Below are 22722 nucleotides of genomic sequence, written 5' to 3'. Positions count from 1 at the left end.
CAAACTGAGGCACAAAAGGGAAAGTGCTACCAGCTGGAAGGATGACCACAGTGCGGGAAGTGAAGAGGCTACCTCACATCCACTTGTCCTTAGAGCCAGGCTTCAGGGGAAGAAGAAATGAGTGGGCAGAGAGAATAAACTCAGCACGTCTTACACTCTTGAGCACCCCGAGGAACAGGAACTGTGTCCGATTCCTACCTGTGTCCTCTTTCCTGGCTCTTGGTACACTGCTCGGCACACAGTGAGCATTTAATATAATAATAATTGAGGCATTTGTTAAGCGCTTACTATGTACCAGGCACTGTACTAATCACTGGGGTGGATACAAGCAAACTGGGTTGGACAAAGTCCCCGTCTTTGATGAAGTAACTGAGGCTCAGAGAAGTGACTTGCCCAAGGCCACACAGCAGACAAGTGGCAGAGTCAGGATTAGAACCCATGACCTTCTGACCCCCAGGACCATTCTCTATTCACTACACCATGCTGCTTCCTAATATATTATTAGATCCACTACTACTACTACTCCTGGTGCCCTACAGTCCTTCTGCCTTGGGCAGGGAATAAACTCAGGGAAAATAAACAATGGTGGCATTGATGGGACTTATTGAATGGGATTTGTCTTGGGGAATTAACAAAGCCTCCAAAATTCCTGCCATAAGTGAGAAATCAGATCCCGCTCTGTGCTCCGCGGCAGTTACCTGTGTTCCTCTGCTCTCTGGGGACAGGTTGCAAAAATAAACGGCAAGCAGGGACACGGAGTAGAAATGCCGGCGGGTGGTTGGGTGTCAAGATGGATTCCCCAAGCTCTCCGGAGGAGTCACATGTGTTAAGAAGCTACTTCTCTCTCCAAAAGCCTCAGACCACCCCAGTACATTAAGAAAGTCAGAATCACTTTCACTGGCCCCATTCTCCCCTCTGAGGTTAACAATAACCTCAACAGCGCAAAAAAAGGGAAAGGAATAAACCCTTCCTCAGTTACTTTTGCATGGGGTCCTCCGGACACTTCAATGGGAAGAAGGGGTGGACGGCAATGAGTACAGTATATGCTGGACGCAGACCCTGGATCCCTTCGCATCATTGCTGGGGGACATCAGAGGGGATGGGATGCCACTAATACTGGGAAGGTTGGGGAGCGGTGAAATCTTGATGGGCTGGTGGAGTGTCCCATGGACTGAAGGTCCTGGGAGCCCAAACACCCGATCGGTTTGAGGAACAGAAACCAGGCTGCTTGGGGAGCCAGCCCTCTCCTCTCTGCCCCCATCTGACCCCAGAGACACCTTATGTTGGGAGCCCACAGACAATGAATGCCCTGTGGCCAGGAATCTTCCATCCCAGCTGCTGCCTCTTCAGCTTGCAGCAGCAGCGGCTGCAGTGAAGAGGCGACTGTCGCCTGAGAGGCTTTGGCGGCTGTCTTTCGCACGGAGCCCAGAAGACAGCCAGTTTTCCCATCGCCCACCCTGCCTTCCTGCTGGCGTCAATTTGCCGAGGAGACTTGTGGCTCTCTGTTTTGAGCGCCCGGAATTTGAATCTGAGCAGCCGAATTGGAATTCTTGAACGCTGCTGAGCGGGTGCTCACGGGCCGACGTTGGGACAGACCCCCGGGACCACCTCAGCCCCGTTCCTCGGCTCGGCTACATAGGGTCCCTCCCGCTTGCCACTCTGTTGCCGAGCGGACCCTCCGCCAGCCAATTCAATTCGGTTCATCCTCGAGCCCGGGGATGGGGTACGGAAGAAAACCCACCACGTTCTTCAAGGCCTCAAGCCAAGGGGGTTCCACTGCAAGGAACCTGGACACGGATGGCCACACCCATTCCTATTCGGCACCACCCCACGTTGACCCGGGAAACAGCCCACATCCGCCCCGGCACGTGAGCATCGCGGTGGCAGCGGCGGGCCAGAGGTGGTCCGCCGCGGAGGAGCTACTGTACCTTGGCCGGCGGCTTCATCCCGTCCCAGTTGCGTGCGTCCAAGGATGGGGGGACCTGGTAGATCTCCTGGCCCAGCCCGGCGGAGGGCGGCACCTGGTAAATATCCTGGGGTGGACTCCCGGGCCCCGAGGGCATCTGGTAGACCTCCTGGGCTGGGTTCAGAGATGACTGTGGCACCTGGTAGAACTCCTGGGGCTGGCCCTGAACCTGGTGGTGAGGGCTCTGCGTCGGGTAGAGTGGCGGCTGCTTGCTGGAGGTGGGGGTGCCTGGGTAGACACCCCCCGGGCCCTTGCTGGGAGTCGGGATCAGGTAGACGCTGTCCCCGGGTGACTGGTAGGCCGGGTGCATGAGGGAGTACTGCGAGGCCGGGGACAGCCCGGAGTACAGCCCCTGAGAGGCGTGGGGGGGCTGCAATTGCCCTTGGCCGGGCGTCCCGCCCGGCTTCTTCTCGTACATGCCCACCAGGATCTTCAGGCGGTTCCCCGGCACGATGCCCTGCCGCCCGTGCAGCGAGCAGAGCCACCAGCCGTCCAGGCCCTGTGTGTCGCGCTCCAGCACGGTCATGATGTCCCCTTTGCGGAAGGACAGCTCGTCCGGGGACTCGGCCACATTGTCGTATAGCGCTTTGGCTAGCACGTTCTGGGGATGAGGCGGGAGAGAGAAGAGTTAGGCACCATTCCTTCCCAAAATGCCCTCTCTCCCACGCCGCCCACCAGACGCCCGCGGACCCCGGCTCCATCCCCAAGCTGGGCCCAGCGAGGCCGCCTTCTGTCTACCTCCGGGTGGTATCCCGGACCTGGGCGGATGCAGGGAAGTGTGAAGGCTCTACAGCCCCAGAGAGAACTCCTATAGTCCAAGGGGGTGAGTGAGATGTCACCAAGGTCCTTAGGCCAACCAGCTATGTGCCTCAGAAACACTATTTTTAAAAGAGGGCGGGTTGTCAGCTGCCCCGCTGAGTGGAGCAATGGAAAGGACCAGGCGTTGGAGGATGGGGAGTTGGGAAGTGAGCGAGGAGCCCGGTGAACAGGACCAGCTGCAGAGGTGGGGGGAGTGTTCCACGGAAACTCCCGCTATGGGAATCAAAATTTTCCCCTGGTTCAGCTTGAACTACAGGTACTCTGCCTATGACTCGACACTCTTTCTCAGACGGGGTAGCAAACCAGTCACCTCACCACATTCCTCTCATAGCAAAAGCGGGGCAGGAATGCAGGAAGCGGCAGCCCGGAGGACAAGGACCTAAGGAGCCCCAGGTCCATGGGCTGCAGGCCGTAATCGCAGAAGCAGCGTGGCTTAGTGGAAAGAACACGGGCTTGGGAGTCAGCGGTCGTGGGTTCTAATCCTGGCTCCACCACTTATCAGCTGTGTGACTCTGGGCAAGTAACTTAACTTCTCTGTGCTTCAGTTACCTCATCTGTAAAATGGAGATTAAGACTATGAGCCCCACGTGCAACGACCTGAAGACCTTGTATCTACCCCAGTGCTTAGAACAGTGCTTCGTACATTCTAAGCACTTAACAAATACCATCATTATTATTATCATAATTAACCTAGCATCCAGCCTCTCGAGACTGAGCTGGGCTGGGACATACCCAGGAAGCCTGATATTCCCCCACTCTACACAGCCGAGATTTTCAGCAGATTCCCCTGGGATTCGTGAGGGGATGACAGCAATGATACAAGTATTTATTACGGGCTTACTAGCCAAGCACTGAGTTAAGCACTGGGGTAGATACAAGGTAATCCCTGCCCAACATGAGGCTCAGAATCTAATGGGGAAGGAGGACAGGGATTGAAAGCCCCATTTTACAGATAAGGAAATGGAGGCACGGAGACATAAAGTGACTTGCCCAATATCGTCCAGCAGACAAGTAGCAGAAAGGGGATTTAGAACCCAGATCTTCCAATTCCCCAGTCCAGTCCATTAAGGGTGCGGGAGAAGGATTGGGAAGGGCCCTCTGGGTTGGCTCTCTGGGAAGGTGGGAGAAGGGCCCGAATCCTGGGGCCTCGCTCTTCCCCTTCCCACTCCTTGGTCAGACTTCTTGCTAACCAGCCCCCGGCACCTGCTGTGAGTATGGTTCTAACTGGACTCCCTGCAGGCCCAGAGGGTAGGAGAAAGTGGGGGGCTGGGACTCTCTGGGTGCTGTGGGGCCAGGAAGAACCTGGCACAACCTAGAACTCGTGTTTGTCACATGGGAAGAAATGCCCTCGGTTTCTTGCTCCAGAGCGGGAAAGCTGAGACAGCCAGGAGCCATTTGCTTAGTCCCATAATTCAGCCCTGGGCTATAGCTGGAGAAAGCAAAGAGAAGGTGTCACCTGCTTCTCCCGGCCCATCATGGAGCCCGGGCCTGGGATTCAGGAGGATCTAGGTTCTAATCCTGACTCCTCTACTTATCCGCTCTGTGACTTTGAGCATATCATTTCATTTCTCTGTGCCTCAGTTACCTCATCTGTAAAATGGGGATTAAGACTGTGAGCCCCATGTGGGACAGGGACTGTGTCCAACCTGAGTAGCTTGTATCTACCCCAGTGCTTAGAACAGTCCTCGACAGTGAGTGTCTAACAAAATACCATTATTATTATTATTATTAATTCCATGGGGCTCAGGGGGTCAAAACCAGACACAGCTCCCAACTCCTCCATCTGGTGGAGGTGCCTGTACTAGTGAGGGAAGTTGGGGACAGAGTAGGGACAGAGTAGGGACAGGGAAGAAAAGCTCCATCCCCCTACCAGTCCTCCTATTTCTGACTGGGCTGTTCGGAACACCGGTTTCCTAATAATAATAATAATGATGGCATTTGTTAAGCACTTACTATGTGCAAAGCACCATTCTAAATGCTGGGGGGGGGGGGGGATAAAAGGTGATCAGGTTGTCCCACAGGGGGCTCACAGTTTTAATCCCCATTTTACAGATGAGGTCACTGAGGCTGAGGAATTGACTTGCCCAAGGTCACAAAGCAAACACGTGGCGGAGCTGGGATTAGAACCTATGACCTCTGACTCCCGAGCCCGTGCTCTTTCCATTGAGCCATGCTGCTTCTCTAATTAATCAGTGGCATTTATTGAACACCCATGGTGGACAAGGCATTGTACTAAGCACTTGGGAGAGTACGACAGAGCTGGGAGATCCAATCCCTGCCCTCAAGGGCCTTTCAGTCCTTCCATATGCCCCTGCCTTCCTAACCCGCTGCTGGCTGAGGGCGGGCAGAGGGCGTGCCCAACTGACAACGGGTCTCCACAAACAGGAGGCCCGTAGAGTAAAGATTATCCAGGCTCAAGGGAGCTGGGAACAGTGGGAAGCCAACGGGACATCCAGGTCAGAGTGCGGCTGCCCCCTTACATAGTCTCAACTTCCCTTTTCTGAACCCTTGTCCCTCTTGTGTTAGGGGTCTGTCCCAGCCCCAGAGTAAGTAGTTGGGGAGGTTTGGAAGGTGAGGGAAAGGGGAGCAATAAAGGGGGTCTGCAGCACCCCCGTGGAAAAAGCTGGTTCCTGCTCTGAAATGTTGCGGGTCATTTCTGGCTGGGGCGCCCGGCGGCTGGGTCAAGATGCCTTGCTGGCTCAGAGCAGAGCCCCCAGGGCAAGAGGAAGACAAAGAGGGCCAGAGTTTCCAAGGGCCAGCACTCAATTCCGGTCCAATACCCAGGCTGCTTGCCCCCTGAGCCAGAGGGACCTGGCTTTTGATTACAACTGCCTTGGAAACGGACTCTGGAGCTTGGTGGGTAAAATGACCACCTCCCTGTTGGTCTAATGGGACTTCCACAGGCGGCAGGGCCTCAGGGCCCGGGTCCAGGAGCAAGGCCGCAGTGAACCGCTTGAGCATCCTTGCTGGGAGGAACCCTTTTCCTGCACTTCCTCATGTTCCATCCTGTTTAATCTTAAAGACTTTCCTGTTTTCTCCCAGCAGAGAATACTGTAGTGGGATGGGGGAGCGGGGGCAAGCAGTGGTGAGGAAAGGGCTGAATGATAGTTTGAGAGCTCAGGTACCCAGCCTTTCTCCACAGGCTCACCTTACTTAATAATTGTGGCGTTGGTTAAGTGCTTCCCATGTGCTAAGCACTGTACTAAGCACTGGAGCACTGGAGTAGATCCAAGATAATCAGGTCTGGTTCAGTCCCTAGCTCACAGGGGACCCAGAGTTGAAAGGGGAGAGAGCACAGGGATTGAAGCCCCATTTTGCAGATGCAGAAACTGAGGCACGGATAAATGAAGTAACTCATCTGAGGTCACACAGGAGACAAGTGGCAAAGTCAAGATTAGAACCCAGGTCCTCTGACTCCCATCCTGGACTCCTTCCACTAGGCACTTGCCCTCCCCACAGCTCATCTCATTTTTTAGGGTCACTCTATGCCAGCTCCAGCCCTTAGGCTAGGAGGTCCCTTGCCCCACCCATACCTTCCAGAGTCCCGCTTTCTCTCTCTCTCTGGGCATAGGTCCGGGCTTGGTCGGATACTGCAGACTACTGCTAACGGGGGATTGGGGTGGCTACCCCAAGCCCAGATCCCTGCTCCCAAATCTCAGGAAAAAAATGCAAGGCAGCACCAGCTGTTCCCAACCCCAGGGACAACCAGGGACCTGGCATGTGGGAAGTTAAGAGGAAACAGAGAAGTGATGGGAATGTAAACAGACAAACCAGGGCAGCAGCTCGTGGAGAGGGGGAAGCATATGGAGGAGTGGGGGGCTCAAGGAGTGGGACAACGCGATCCCCTTTTTCTGGAGAGGGTGGGACACAGCCTTCTTGAACGGAGGCCCAGACTACGACGGCCAGGAGACAGGAAACTCTAAAGCTTCTGTGAGATCAGAAGTCTGAATGAAGCATCTAATCAGGGAAATGGGTGGGGGGGCGGGGAGGGGAAGACTTAACCCTTTAAAACTATGCTGCTAGCTTCTCTCACTGGGCCTAAACGTCCTCCCTTCCTTCACCACTCTGAAAAACGGAGAGGAGGATGTGAAAGAGACCCTCACCAAATACCGGGTTGGAGGCAGGGACAAAGATATGCCATTGGAGCCGGAGATTTCCCAAATATGGTCTCTCGCCTGCCTCTCCTCAGTGTACGAATTACATCCTGTGTCCAAAGCTGCCTGCTTGGCGGCGGGGAGAGGGAGGAGGGTGGGTGGAAACAGGACCGCCTACAACCATGACCCCAGGATGCAGCCGGAGCCTCTGGCTGGGCCCCTCCCGCTCGACACCACGTTCTGACCGGGTTTCATTTCCATTTCGGGTCGCTGGCTCCTCTGCCCACCCCCTAACCTTCCCAACGGACAGGAAGTGCCTGGAAAGTGAGTCAGAAAGAGAATTCCCCTCTAGCCCAGTCAGCGACAGCAAGTCCCCTACGGGGTGGAGAGGGAGGGGGGAGGCAATCAGTTCCACACACACACACAGCATCAACAGCACCGGCACAAAGGGAGATGGTTTCCCCCCTCTTACCCAGCCCCCCGGGTCCCCATACCCCAGGCCCATTCCTTCACCACAATGAACCACGCTCAAGTGAGAAGAAAACGTACAACAGAACTCTCTTTCTTCCCAGATCACTTCTGCCCGCCTGCCTGCCCACCTCCAAAGGACTGGCTTGCGCTCTGACCTCAGCGATCTGCTTCCTGTACAGAGCCATCAACTCCAGCCTTCCCAGAACCCCTTTCCTCTGCCGCCGGAGAACGGGACAACTGTGGAAAATCTCGGCTGGTCCCTTCAATCCTAGAGGGAAGCGTCCCTGGGGGGTGGGCAGGGGGCTGGAGTGAAGGAAGAGAAAGAGGAGGAGGAAGAAGTGGAGAAGGAGGAGGAAGAGGAGGACATGGAGGAGACGGGCGGAGGTCGGCGCCAGGTGGCCAGCCCCGTGAACGGAATTCACGTGACCAGTGCAAGAAACCCCAGCAAAGACGGCAGTGACGGTGGGTCCAGGGTTGGAGCGGGGCCACGACCTTGACTTTCCTGTTCAAGATGTGGGGGAGAGAGGAAGCCGCTAGCTGAGCTACCCGGGGTGCTGCAGGGATGATTAGATAGCTTTCTATTCCCTCACCCCCGAGGAGACACATCCCCATTTCCCGCCACCCCTACCACCCATGAGATCATTGTAATGTCTGTGCTGGCCCCAGCTAAAGACAACTTGTAATTGTATAGTCTACTCTGGGGCGTAAATCCAGCCCTCCCCAATTACCTTTGAGGGCGTGCTCCGGGGACCCTGGGGTGAGGAGATCCAAGTGTGGCCTGTGTACGGCCTAGTGAACTTGGGAGCAGCAGGACCTGAGTTCTAATCCCTGCTGTTTGACCTTGGGCAAGTCACTTGACCCTTCTATGCCTCAGTTACCTCATCTGAAGAATGGGGATTAAGACCATGAGCCCCACGAGGTAGCTCGTATCTAACCCAGCGCTTAGTGCAGTGCCGGGTTCATGGTAAGCACTTAACTGATGCCATTTAAAAAGAAAGAAAAAAAAAAGAGGACCAGGTGATGCTCCCTTCCCAAGGCTCCTGGCCCCAGGTGATGGCATCTGGCCAGGGTCTACCTCACCGAAACAATGGCACCACAAAGTAGGGACATCCTTCTGGAACCGACAGGAAGGAGAAGGTTTAATCCCGCAGGCAATCCCAGACCGGCTAGGTCCGGCCTGCTGAGCAAATTCCCCGGCTCCCTGCCACCCTCCCCACAAGGACTTATGGAAGAAGGCTGTTCTCTTTTGGTCACCCTTGGTCCATTCAACCTCTTACTTTTTTTTGGTTGTTTGTTTTTTAAAGGGCTCAACGTATCCCAGGCATCAACAGGCCAAACCGTCTCTCCTTCCTGCCCCCATCGCTTTACTGTCCATTTTCCAATTGAGCCATCCTTGGATGTGTGTAGGGGAAACCCTCAGACTCCACTAACCAACTCGGCCTCTGCCCTGCCAAGTTATTCATTCATTCAATCACATTTATTGAGCACTTACTGTGTGCAAAGCACTGTACTAAGCACTTGGAAAGTACAATTCAGCAATAAAAAGACAACCCCAGCTCACAATCTAGAAGTGGGGAGACAGACATCAAAACAAGTAAACAGGCAACAATAGCATCAATATAAATAAACAGAACTATAAACACATCAAAACAAGTAAACAGGCATTAATATAAAAAATAGAATTATAGATATGTACATATACACACAAGTGCTGTGGGGTGGAGAGGGAGCAATGGGAGTGAGTCAGGGCAGTGAAGAGGGGAGGGGGAGCTGAGGAAAAGGGGGGCTTGTAGTCCACAAAACCTGAATCGGGCCAGCAATCTCCTCACAGAACCAAGAGAGCGATGGGCTAGCCACTCCCTGGGGTGTCCTGGAACATCTCAGAGTTTGATCTCACCCGAGGGCTTTTGGAGTTTCTGGCCCAGGGGGTGCAGGAGAACATTTTGTCAGTAACCGGCTCAGAGCTTGTAAGAGCCGCAAGCGGCAGCCACTTAAATCCAACTGCCACTTAAGTCCCCAATTTCCTCTTCTTCCACTCTCTTCCGTGTCACCCTTGCACTGGGATTTTTCCTCAACTCCCACTCCCTTCTGCGTCGCCCTGACTTGCTCTCTTTGCTCTTCCCCCCTCCCAGCCCCAGAGCACTGATGTACCTATGTGTAATTTTATTTATTTGTACTGATGTCTGTCTCCCTGGCTCTAGACTTCAAGCTCACTGTGGGCAGGGAATGTCACTGTTTATTGTTGTACTGTACTTTCCCAAGCACTTAGTACTGATTAAACTTGGATTTGCTCCCCACATTCACCCCTCCCTCAGCCCCAAAGCAATTATGCTCATATCTGTGATTTATTTATTTATATTAATGTCCATTTCCCCATCTAGACTGTAAGCTCCTAGTGAGCAGGGAGCATATCAACTCTATTATACTGTTATATTGTACTCTCTAAAGTGCTTAGTACAGTGCTCTGCACACAATAAGTGCTCAATAAATACCAGCGACTGAACTGTTGACTGGCCGGACACAATAAGCGCTCAATAAATACCAGCGACTGAACTGTCGACTGGCCGGCTGGTTATGGCTTGCCCGCCAAAGGTGCCCCACTCCTCCCGGGGCCTCAAAAAGATGTGTGGGAGAAAAGTTGTTCTCTTTTGGCCCCAGAGGGTAGGAATGTGACTTCTTGAGCCACTCTAGACGAACGCCTTCTGTTAGGCCACCCATGCTTGAGGTTGGCTTAACCTGCACACACAACATACAGAATGTCAGGAGGTCACCCACGATGACAACGCTAAGTGGCTATTAACAAGGGAGAGCAGAGGCAGAGACCCTCAGTGGCCCTCACCCGCTCCTCGCTGCCTGGTTGTACTTCCCAAGCGCTTAATACAGTGCTCTGCACACAGTAAGCGCTCAATAAATACGACTGATTGATTGATTGATTGACTGAGAGGCAGCAGGGCGCTGGAAGCAAGAACACCGTCGTGAAGCTGAGCCGGAGGCTCGCTGATCCAAAGGGGAGCGCGGCAGGCCCCCAGCCTCTCCCCAAGGAGTCAGTAAACAGCAGCCGGGAGCAGGTTGGAACGTGCTGGGAGCGCTGCATACCGCTCCTGAGCTGCCACATTCCTGACCTGAAACTCCGCACCTGGACCCAGGGGTCCCCATTCCTTAGCCAGCCAGGCAGATTACGGAGAGATAGCGACCAGGGCTGCAACCCTGTGAAGAAACCAACTGGCCCCTCCGCCCACCTCCACCCCTCACCCTATTCCCCAAACAGGGTCCCTGTCAGCCTTATCCCATGGTGACTCCCTCTGTCCTCGCGGAGAATTCCTCTGAACCACAGCCACCAGTCTGGGTCCAAGCTTTTTCCTGTTTTAAATGCGGGTTCCAAAGGATAGGGAGGACCCAACCAAGCAACACTGATGTAAAGCCAAGTGCTCAGTGACCACGAAGCACCCTGTCAAGGGCCCAGCAGGACACGGGAAAATGCCACCTTGTTCCTGCTGCCCCACTCCTCCATCCTTCCGCCACTAAATTCAGCCACGGGGTGGGCTGGAGTTTGTGAATGGCTCCCTGTGCTGCTAGAACCCAAAACAGGACCTGGCTATAGGGCCACGGGGCAACGACCAGAGCCCCAAGCCTTGCTGCCGCTTCCAAGCTTAGCGATTCGGGAGCGAGTCTGGGCCTCCTCCGGCACCCCATATGGCCCGACCCAGGCTGAAGGGTGGGGCTGGCCCAGCCGAGAGGATCTTCCTCTGTACCTACGGCACATTCGTAGCCGGGGGCAACTTCAGCACCCAAATTGCCCTGGGATCACTGGCTGAACTCGCAGTTGGATTCTGTTTCTAGCCGAGCCAACCCTCAAATGAGCACTCAGGGAAGCCGGGGGAGAAGGAGGGAGACACACACACACACACATACACACACACAGATGGACAGACACCAATTTTCTTTCCATCCACTGAAGCAGCTGGGGACCTCTATGGTCTTTTTCTCCCACGGGCTCTCCAGAGTCCTGACCAAGCAGGGCTAATATAGAAGCGGCAATGAATGAACCTTCAGTCAACGGCAAACCCCAGGGTCTCCCAGTCTCCCCAGCTTCCCCAGTCCCTCAGACCCCACCCCTGGCCACCTAGTCCCTAGAGGAGGCCAGACCTTCTGGAGCCGGCGTCCCCTCTCCCCCCAACCAAAGCCTCGGGGCAGTCACAGGGGCCACAGGACCCCAAGCCGGGGGCGAGCTGGGCTGGCTGGAGGAGCGGCCTGGCGCAGGCTACGCCAACCCGCCCAAGTCAGAAACCCTCCACAAGTCCTTTTCACTTAGAACAACAAACCGGTTGTTGGCCAAACGGCCCTGAAGGGTCAGGAGCTTTATGCTCTCTCCGTTCAAATAATGCTGTCCATTGTGTCCACCCAGAACCTCTCCTGGAGCCCTCAATGAACTCCGGTTCCCTTCCTGCTCAATTATACACACAGCGAGCGGCCTGCGGCCGAGCTCTGCTGGGGATTAAGTGGAAAGTTGGACTCGAGCCACTGGAAAGTGACCGACTGTTCGGTCTTCCTCCTCGCCTGGCTGAGACGGGGGGCTTCACATAGAATGGCCTAGTGGAAAGAGCCTGGGCCTGGGTTCTAATCCTGGCACAGCCACTTGCCTGCTCTGTAACCTTGGGCAAGTCACTTCACTTCTCTGTGCCTCAGCTACCGCATCTGTAAAATGAGGATTAAGATTGTGGGATATAGACTGTGTCCAACTTGATTAACTTGAATCTAACCCAACGCTCAGGGCAGTACCTGGGATATAGTTAGTGCTTAACAAATGCCATATTTAAAAACACAACCTAGCGACCTCCTCTCCTGTGTTTTTTCTTCCTAAGGGAAAACCACTTATCCCTGGAATGGGTATGGAAGCCGTCTCGGCTCCCCCCACCTCCTGCCCGCCATAAAACTCTGGACCCATTATTAGAGGTGAAAAGTTAGTTTGGCGGGCAGGGCCTATGGAAAAAGCCAAGAAATGAGCTGGAGGTAAATTCTTCTTTTCCTGATCCAATAAAGCCCTGGCTAATCCCCCCAGGATGTAAAAATACATATATATATATATATATATTTGTTAAGCGCTTGCTATGTTCCAGGCACTGTACTAAGTTCTGGGGTAGATACAAGCTAATCAGGTTGGACACAGTCCATGTCCCACATGGGGCTTACAGTATTAATCCCATTTTACAGATGAGGTAAATGAAACCCAGAGTAGTGAAGTGCCTCGCCCAAGGTCACAAAGCAGACAAGTGGCAGGTTCAGGACTGGAACCCAGGCCTGTGCTCTTTCCTCTAGGCTATGCTGCTTGAGATAGGTGCTTATGGAGGGGCCCAAAGGGTGGGGAGGAGCACGGGAAGGTGAGAAGCAGAAAGTTCTACAAAATTCTAGTCTGCTGCATCCTCCTCTTTCCCTGTTTGGTATTTAGTTTGGCGCTGGAAGGCTGAGAAAAAAGGTTGTTTGTCCTCAGAGAGCAACGAAGGATTCCTGGGTCTCAGGGCCAGACGGTCTGGCCAAGCAGGTTGCGAGACGGTGGTTTAATAATGGGGTCATTTTGATTTCCATGCGGGCCCCTAACCTCACTCTTCCATTTCTCACTCTGGCCAGATTACGCTCTCTAGGCTGCCGTTAGACATCAACATTTTCCAGCATTTGAAAGTAGCTCTGCGCTCTGAAGCCAGGCGGCTCAGAGGGGTCATTCATTCAATAAAGACCACTTTGATCTAGAAATCAAGGGAACGGGACGGCCTAAAGACAGAAAGTGATAGCGATTTACCCCGTTTAGTGATCTATATGTGCTATTCGTCACATAGCCGGAAACTCAGCACACACCATCTCTCTCCATGTCCCCAAGTGGTACATTTTGCTGGAATGGAAATGCTGATAGGTAAGGAGTGGGACGGGGTTGGCTGAGCAGGGAAGGGAAGAGGAGGTGAGGTGGGGGGGGGAATTCCTCAAGCCACGGGGGGCTTCGGGCCCAAAAGGACTCACCCGGACTGCCCTTCCCTCAGCTGAGGGACAAGGGGGGCCGTGTGTCGGGAAGAGCCGCATTCTCCCTTTGGGCCGTTACTGGAGGCCTCATAGAGGCCCTTTGTCTGAGAGGGAGCAGAGGCGCCTCTGTGGATACCACAAGTCTCCAGCCTCAGCTGGGCGAGGTCCACTGGGGAGGCAGGCCGGAGGCTCCTCTTGCTGGGTTCCCAAGGGGCGGGAACCCGTACACTGACAGGGCAGGCCGAAGGACGTCTCGGGCCTCGACTGCAGGCCCAAGGATTTTGAGCGGCCTTCACCACCCTGCCTCCAACCAAACAAGATGCGGAGCCTACCATCCCTCAAAACACCACCAGCTATTTTGGCTCCGCTAGACAACAGGGCCGGTGGAGGCGGCAAGCAGAGCAAGCTGTGGCACCATTCTCTGGGCCGCAGCTCTGGGGCCAACCGCCTGACAGAACTCACCATCGGCAGGATGGGGTGGGAGAGCGCCCGGAGGTGCCTTGAAGGGCACAAAATCCCAGTCTCTGAATTTTTAAAAAAAGGTGGCCAGAAAGGCGGTAAGGCAGGGGGGCTGCTGACAAGATCCATCATCACTTCTCCCCCAGTCCCATTCCCCTTTTGAGTTCTGTGTATCTGACACCTTGGGGCTTCATATGCTAGGTCAGCCTGCTTTAAAGGGCACAATTCCAACTTCCAGCATTGCAACACAATGGCAAGACACAACACCCCGAGGTGCAGCCATTTGAAAAGGGATGGGTTTTTTTTTATTGTGTATGAAGCAGCCCCACACAACACCAGGTTCTGCACAGAGCTAGCGTAAACCAGAAAACAGCCTTCAGGTGTGTGTACATTTAAACACACACACACACACACACACACACACACACAAATATGCACACAAGAGCTAACTTCGAGTACCAAAGTGAAAAGAGTGAGGAGGGGATCTTACACTCAGGAAAAACACGTCCACCCAACTCCTAGCTGGACCCTAGTAGGAAGAATACATCCACTTCCACCAGCTTCCTCTGGCTGTTCAAATGCCCCGGTGTCCTCCGGGAATTGGCAACTTTGGCTGCTCTGAGCCGGCTTTACCGGTGCATGGTTCCGGGCTGGTACTCATTTCTGGGCGGGGATGGGAGGGAGCTTGGCCATCGTGGGAAAAGAAAGGGGAACTGGTTGAGGAAGCTGAGGAATCAAAGTGGGCCCCTCACCCACCTCAGGATTCCCCAGAATTAAGAAGAAAAGACTTGGAAGCTACAGCCTCCGCTGCATTAAGCCTAGGGGCAGGTTACAGGAGGCATTTCTTGGCTTAATTTAGTAGTGGTGCCTTTAAAATCCCCTCCCGGCCCTCGCCCAACCAATCTGCCTGTACACCTGGTCTTATTAAAGGGTCCACTTCCCCTTCCACCTGGTGCCCGGGGCCCCAGCCATAAGCGAGGCGGCAGATGCTAAACTCTCAGAGGCTGGGACCTAACCTTACACCAGCGGTGGAAATCAGGGCTTGGCTCTCCAACCCACAACTCTTTTCTCTCCGATTCCTTGGTCTTGTCTGCACAAGCTGCTTCTAGAAGGCTTTGAGGCCAATGGGAGAGAAACAACCTGCCCTGGCCTGTAGCTGCAAGGCTCTCAACACCAGAGCTGGGCAGTCTCAACCTGGCCCAGCCTCCCAGGCGGGCTGGCCTGTCTGTCTGTGTCTGTCCAGTGCCTGACTGAGGAAGGTCTGATCCCACTATTCGCTGTGGGAATCGGGGAGGCTTCCTGCCCATTACCCCTCCTTCCCCGACCCCTCTATCTTTAACCGCTCCATCATCCCAGTGGTGCCAAACCCTGCCAAGGGAAGAGCAGAGCCTAAAAGCTCCCTGCCTGGCCACCACATTGTATACAGTCGAGTTCTGGCCTCTGGCCCTCTCTCTGCTGATAATGAAGCACTGCTCTGCACAAGGCAGGTACCACTGGTCCCTAAGGGGCCGGGTTATGTGATGGGAGTGAAAGGAAGGCGCCTCAGAGCTGCTTCACACGAACCCTTGCCAAGACCCTTGGATCAGAGATTCAGGGAAGGCCAACCACACCCCACCACACCCACCCTTCAACTCCAGTTTAACCTGAACCCGGCCTAGACAGCCTAAAAGTGCCCTCAGCGGGGCCGGGTGCCAGGGAGAAGGCGGGCTGCAGCTCCAACCACGTTATGCTTGGCTCAACCCAGGATTCTGGCTTGTAAAGAGTAATCTACAGCCACTCTCCCGTCTGGACTTGTCTCCAGATGACACCTGTACTTTTAGGCCTCAGTGCAGTGGCTGCGCCCTCGGGGCCCAGAAAAATGCGCAGGCAGGCCCCACGCTCCCCGGGCGGGCACCCACCTCCTCCTTTCTCCATTGCCCGGGGTGGGGCGTTGGCAGGGAAGACCGAGAGGCGCTCTGTGAACCATTTCCCCACCCTGTTCCTGGAGCAATCCCACGCTCCACCTGTTTTACAGTCCCTAGGTTCACCGGGCCAGGAAACCCTGATAAGATCCCACCTGCTTCTTCCAAATAGGGCACTTCCGTCAGCTCTGAGCATTCAAACCCTTCACTCCTGGAGCCCCCTCAACGTTGGCCGGTCGATCCGCCTTTCCTTTTTAAGCAAAAACTAGGCAGGAAGGTGAAGTGGAGCTAGGAGAGCCTCCCTGCCTCCTTCCTGGAGCAGAGGGACAGGGCAAGGTTCATACTGCAGCCTTCATCTGGGGAGGCTGCAGAACCCACCAGTGAGTTCCCAGGGGACAGTGGCTGTCTTGAGGTTGCTCTTGAAGGGTAGGGAGGGGGTCAAAGGCAGCTGAGAGAAAAATAAGTAGCCCCTAGTGCCGGGAGATTCAGCCTAACGCTGTCGGTCGGGTCTCAGAAGCAGCCCCACCTAACTTGCGATTTCCTTGTTTTTTTTTTTATAATGATATTTGTTAAGTGCTTACTAGTGCAAAGCACTTTTCTCAAGTTTCCCCTGCCAAAAGGCCAGGGGCTCAACTGCATAGGACAAATCGCTTCCAAGGGAATGTGATTCAGGGTCTCTGGGTGTGGACAAGATGCTGCTCAGATCCCAGGGCACGGGAACTGCAGGTCCCATCAAGCCCTCCCTGTCCCCTTCTGCTCCGGGTCAGCCCACACTAGTGTTTTCCAAGAGCGGGTAAAGGGGCACGACTGCTTTCCTCCTTCCTCCTCCTTGTTGGAGGCTGGCAGGTCATGGCTCTGCGGGTGAATCATTAACCAGCTCTAGGGGCCGTTGGGCAGACAGACCCCATGACGCGCAGGGGCGAGCCACTGATGTCACTCAGGCTCTACACAGATGCTTCCTCCCACCCTAAGGCGGGCTGGCCCGTCTGTCTATGTCTGTCCAGTGTCAGGACGTGGAGCTATTGTCCTCCCTGAACCTCCCACCCCCATTCCCTTCTAGACTGTGAGCCCGCTGTTGGGTATATGTTGCCAACTTGTACTTCCCAAGCCTTAGTCCAGTGCTCTGCACACAGTAAGCGCTCAATAAATACCACTGAATGAATGAATGAATCCCAAAAGATCCCCCGGCTACTCCCGGCAATCGGCCAGGCCTTGGGCTGAACAGGACCCCCGACCAATCTCCAAATCCGAGTTACCTTATTCTCTGGAAAAGGCAATTTTCTACTTAAAAAGGTTTCCTTATCCTCGATGCGTCAGCCCTATTGTACCCCCTCCCTCCAAATCTGATCTCAGGACTAAGCGGCCTAAATAGGAATCAGATGTCCGTGGCTCTCAGCCATCCCGGCTCGGAAAAGGGCTGCACTTCCCACGACCACTGGCCTCTGCGTTCAAGTCTAGCCCGACCCCCGACCCCTCCCCGCGAGTGGGCTGCAGGGGGGATTGGCGTACCGGGGGTGGGAAGAGGAGGGGGTCTTGGGACCCAGTACTAGACCGCAGGTTCCTTGTACCACCAGGCTGCCCCTTTGACCCAACCCAGGGGACAAATCCCGAGCCCACCCAGAGGAAGCCCCCTTCCCGGGGGGTGGGAGATTCATTCATTCAATCAATCGTATTTATTGAGCGCTTACTGTGTGCAGAGCACTGTACTAAGCGCTTGGGAAGTACAAGTTGGCAACATATGGAGACGGTACCTACCCAGAGATGGCACGCACCGGTGTTGGGTCAGGCCTGGCATCGTTTTGGGATTCCCAGAACGCTCCACCAGCGTTGCGGGGGCTCCGGCGGGCAACGTCTGCCCGCACCCACCACCCTCTCCGCCTGCCGGTCATTCATTCATTCATTCATTCAATCGTATTTATTGAGCGCTTACTGTGTGCAGAGCACTGGACTAAGCGCTTTGGAAGTACAAGTTGGCAACATATAGAGACGGTCCCTACCCAACAGCGGGCTCACAGTCTAGAAGGGGGAGATATTCATTCATTCATTCAATCGTATTTATTGAGCGCTTACTGTGTGCAGAGCACTGGACTAAGCACTTGGGAAGTACAAGTTGGCAACATCTAGAGACGGTCCCTACCCGGCAGCGGGCTCACAGTCAAGAAGGGGGAGACAGACAACAGAACAAAACATATTAACAAAATTAAATAAATAGAATAAATATGTACAAGTAAAACAAATAAAGAGTAATAAATATGTACAAATATATACAGGTGCTGTGGGGAGGGGAAGGAGGTAAGGCGGGGGGAGGAGGGGGACAGGAAGGAGGGGGCTCAGTCTGGGAAGGCCTCCTGGAGGAGGTGAGCTCTTAGTATTCATTCATTCACTCATTCGTATTTATTGAGCGCTTACTGTGTGCAGAGCACTGGACTAAGCGCTCGGGAAGGACAAGTTGGCAACATCTAGGGACGGTCCCTCCCCAACAGCGGGCTCGCAGTCTAGAAGGGGGAGACAGACAACAGAACCAAACATACGAACAAAATTAAATGAATAGAATAAATATGTACAAGTAAAAGAAATAAAGAGTAATAAATCTGTACAAATATATCCAGGGGCTGTGGGGAGGGGAAGGAGGTAAGGCGGGGGGGAGGGGGAGAGGAAGGAGGGGGCTGAGTGTGGGAAGGCCTCCTGGAGGGGGTGAGCTCTCAACAGAGCTTTGAATCAATCATTCCTATTTATTGAGCGCTTACTGTGTGCAGAGCACTGTACTAAGCGCTTGGGAAGTCCAAGTTGGCAACATCTAGAGATAGTCACTACCCACCAGTGGGCTCACAGGGGAAAAGGGAGGATTCCAGGCCAGGGGGAAGCCAGCCTACTCACCAGGTAGTTCATTTTCTCCTCTCCCCGGGCACCGGGCACCGGCTGGCCCGCCGGAGAGGAGGGAAAAAGTTGCAGGCGACAGGGAGAGGCTTCAGCTGCAGCGGCGCATCGTGGTCCGGGCCGAACCGAGCCGAACTGAGCCGAGCCGATCCGAAAGGAGCCGAAAGGAGCCGAAAGGAGCCGAACCGAGCCGAAGCGGCGGCCGCTCCTGACTCACGCAAGCCCGGCCGCAGACTGGCCCCGGCCCGCCGCCGGCCCAGCCGCCGCTCTCCTCCAATCACAGCCCGCCGTTTCCCGGCAGGCCCAATCACGGCCCGGCGTTTCCCGGCCGGCCCAATCGCGCTCCTCATTGGCTCTCCCGGGCTCCCCATGCAAATGAGCTGCCTCTCTCTCCCCTCCACCTGGGGAACGAGGCTGCCCCTGCCTGGCAAGGGGAGGGAATGAATGAATGACTCATTCAGTCATTCCATCACTCTATTTATTTATTTATTTTACTTGTACACATCTATTCTATTTATTTTATTTTGTTAGTATGTTTGGTTTTGTTCTCTGTCTCCCCCTTTTAGACTGTGAGCCCCCTGTTGGGTAGGGACTGTCTCTAGATGTTGCCAATTTGTACTTCCCAAGCGCTTAGTCCAGTGCTCTGCACATAGTAAGCGCTCAATAAATACGATTGATGATGATGATGATTCATTCATTCATAACATTCATTATCATCATCATCAGTCGTATTTATTGAGAGCTTACTGTGTGCTGAGCACTGGACTAAGCGCTTGGGAAGTACAAGTTGGCAACATATATAATAATAATGATGATGGTATTTGTTAAGCACTTACTATGTGCAAAGCACTGTTCTAAGCGCTGGGGTGATACAAGGTGATCAGGGATAGACAGTCCCTACCCAACAGTGGGCTCACAGTCTAAAAGGGGGAGACAGAGAACAAAACCGGACATACTAACAAAATAAAATAAATAGAATAGATATGTACAAGTAAAATTAATAAATAAATAAATAGAGTAACAAATATGTACAAACATATATACATATACGCAGGTGCTGTGGGGAAGGGAAGGAGGTAAGATGGGGGGTGGAGAGGGGGACATTCCATCTTATTGATTGAGCGCTGACTGTGGGCAGAGCAATCAATCAATCAATCATATTTATTGAGCGCTTACTGTGTGCAGAGCACTGGACTAAGCGCTTGGGAAGTACACTGGACTAAGTGCTTAGGAAGGACAACTCATTCATTCAATCGCATTTATTGAGTACTTACTGTGTGCAGAGCACTGGACTAAGCACTTGGAAAGTACAATTCGGCAACAGAGACAATCCTTACTCAACAATGCGTTCATAGTTGAGAATAGTCCTTAGGAAGGACAATCAATCAATCAATCAATTGTATTTATTGAGCGCTTACTGTGTGCAGTACACTGGACTAAGCACTTGGAATGTACAATTCGGCAACAGAGACAATCCTTACTCAACAATGGGTTCATAGTCGAGAACAGTCCTTAGGAAGGACAATCAATCAATCAATCGTATTTATTGAGCGCTTACTGTGTGCAGAGCACTGGACTAAGCGCTTGGGAAGTCCAAGCTGGCAACATCTAGAGACAGTCCCTACCCAACAGTGGGCTCACAGTCTAGAATCAATCAGTCAATCAATTGCATTTATTGAGCGCTTACTGTGTGCAGAGCACTGGACTAAGAATTGGAAAGTCCAATTCGGCAACAGGTAGAGACAGTCCCTACCCAATAACAGGCTCACAGTCTAGAAGGGGGAGATAGACAACAAAACAAAACAAGTAGACAGGTGCCAATACCATCAAAATAAATAAATAGAATTATAGATATATACACAAATGCAGGGAGTCCATTCCCCCTCCTGCCTGCTCCTCCTCTTCTTCATTCTCTTCTTTCCTCCTCCTCTTCCCCCTTCCTCTTTCTCCTCCTTCTCCAGCGTGGCTCAGTGGAAAGAGCACAGAGCACAGACCATCTCCTCTGACTACCAAGCCCGTTCTCTTTCCACTAAGCCACACTATGTGTCAGGCACTCTACTAAGAGCTGGGGTGGATACAAGCAAATCAGGGTGCACACAGTCCCTGTCCCACATTGGTCTCACAGTCTTAATCCCCATTTTACAGATGAGGTACTGAGGCACGGACTAGTGAAGTGACTTGCCCAACCTCACAGAGCAGACAAGTGGCAGAGGTAGGATTAGAACCCATAACCTTCTGACTCCCGGGACAGTCTGCTATCCACTATGCCATGCTGCTTCTCCATGATTTAGGGGACAGAGATGCCCTGCTGTTCATTCATTCATTCAATCAAATTTATTGAGCGCTTACTGTGTGCAGAGCACTGTACTAAGCGCTTGGGAAGTACAAGTTGGCAACACATAGAGACGGTCCCTACCCAACAGCGGTCTCACAGTCTAGAAGGGGGAGACAGAGAACAGAACAAAACGTATTAACAAAATAAAATAAATAGAATTCATTCATTCATTCATTCGTATTTATTGAGCACTTACTGTGTGCAGAGCACTGTACTAAGCGCTTGGGAAGTACAAGTTGGCAACACATAGAGATGGTCCCTACCCAATAGCGGGCTCACAGTCTAGAAGGGGGAGACAGACAACAAAACAAAACATATTAACAAAATAAAATAAATAGAATATTCATTCATTCATTCAATAGAGTTAAATGCCCCCCTTGGCCTTTTGACTGGGACAAAAATGAGAAATAGAATCACAGAATACAATGTATTCTAAATTGCCCGAGGCCTAACACTGTTCTCACTGACGCCCATCTCTCTTGGCTGTAGGGGACAGAATCAATCAATCAATCAATCAATCGTATTTATTGAGCGCTTACTATGTGCAGAGCACTGTACTAAGCGCTTGGGAAGTACAAATTGGCAACATATAGAGACAGTCCCTACCCAACAGTGGGCTCACAGTCTAAAAGGGGGAGACAGAGAACAAAACCAAACATACCAACAAAATAAAATAAATAGGATAGAAATGTACAAGTAAAATAAATAAATAAATAAATAAATAGAGTAATAAATATGTACAACCATAATAAATATGTACAACCATAGTGAATCAGAAGTGAATCATTTTGTTGGGTTCAGGTAGGGGAAGATCTGAAGGTCCAGACCAGTATTTTTATGAGCTCCCCCCTACCTTCAATATCAGACATATTAAATGCTAATTTACTACAAGGGTGTCAGATGCCCAGAGAGAGGAGCAAAGATACTGCAAATGACAAACCCAAACATCCAGATATAACAGATTTCCCTTAAAAAACCAGCTAAAAACCAACCTTTGTTGCTTTTCAGCCTCTGCCTCCTGCTGCACCTTGACATCTTTGCTGAGGGGTGACAGACACCCAGGAGAGGCATGTCCAGTGAAGACGTGTCACTGTACTGTACACTGTACTGTACAGTCACTGTACTGTACAAGTACGTGCCAACTTGTACTTCCCAAGCGCTTAGTACAGTGCTCTGCACACAGTAAGCGCTCAATAAATGCGATTGATGATGATGATTCCCAGCTAGAACAAATCCCCAATCCCGAAAGCAAGCTCTGCAACAGCATCAGCAGTAATCATACAGCACCTATGCTCTAGACTGTATTCTATTCCTATTCTACTCTATTTCTATTCTGTTCTATTCCTCTGGACTGTAGTAAGGTCATTATGGGCAGGGAACAAATCCGCTAATTCTGTTGCAATGTACCCCCACAGGCACTTCGTACAGCGCTCTGCACATTGTTCTAATCCTGACACTTGCCTCCTGTGTAACCTTGGGCAAGCCACTTTACTTCTCTGTGCCTCAGTTCCCTCATCTGTAAAACGTGGGACAGGAACTGTGTCCAGCTCGATTACCTTGTATCTACCCCAGCACTTAGAATAGGGCCTAGTGCATTGTAATAATAATAATAATAATGGCATTTATTAAGTGCTTTCTATGTGCAAAGCACTGTTCTAAGCGCTAGGGAGTTTACAAGGTGATCAGGTTGTCCCCACGTGGGGCTCACAGTCTTAATCCCCATTTTACAGATGAGGGAACTGAGCCCCAGAGAAGTGAAGTGACTTGCCCAAAGTCATACAGCTGACAAGT

The 22722-nt window shown here is 52.7% G+C and overlaps 1 protein-coding gene across 2 annotated transcripts in view; it reads right to left on the bottom strand.

Annotated features, from left to right (window-relative positions):
- The window catches only part of BCAR1 (BCAR1 scaffold protein, Cas family member), a 120062-nt gene that overhangs the window by 27357 nt on the left and 69983 nt on the right, over positions 1 to 22722 (bottom strand). Inside the window, exons 1-2 of one of the 2 annotated variants that reach the window (XM_038753620.1) lie at positions 18597 to 18762; positions 1929 to 2567 (exon numbers count right to left, since the gene is read on the bottom strand). In XM_038753620.1, the coding sequence (XP_038609548.1) occupies positions 1929 to 2567; positions 18597 to 18608 (651 nt within the window). In that variant the 5' untranslated portion in view covers positions 18609 to 18762. Of the gene's footprint in view, positions 1 to 1928; positions 2568 to 18596; positions 18763 to 22722 lie in introns of those variants that run through there. The other variant, XM_038753621.1, reaches the window with a different exon arrangement.

The sequence above is a fragment of the Tachyglossus aculeatus genome, chromosome 11 (genome assembly GCF_015852505.1).
Source record: "Tachyglossus aculeatus isolate mTacAcu1 chromosome 11, mTacAcu1.pri, whole genome shotgun sequence".
NCBI lineage: Eukaryota > Metazoa > Chordata > Mammalia > Monotremata > Tachyglossidae > Tachyglossus > Tachyglossus aculeatus.
This window is presented reverse-complemented; position numbering and strand designations above follow the sequence as displayed.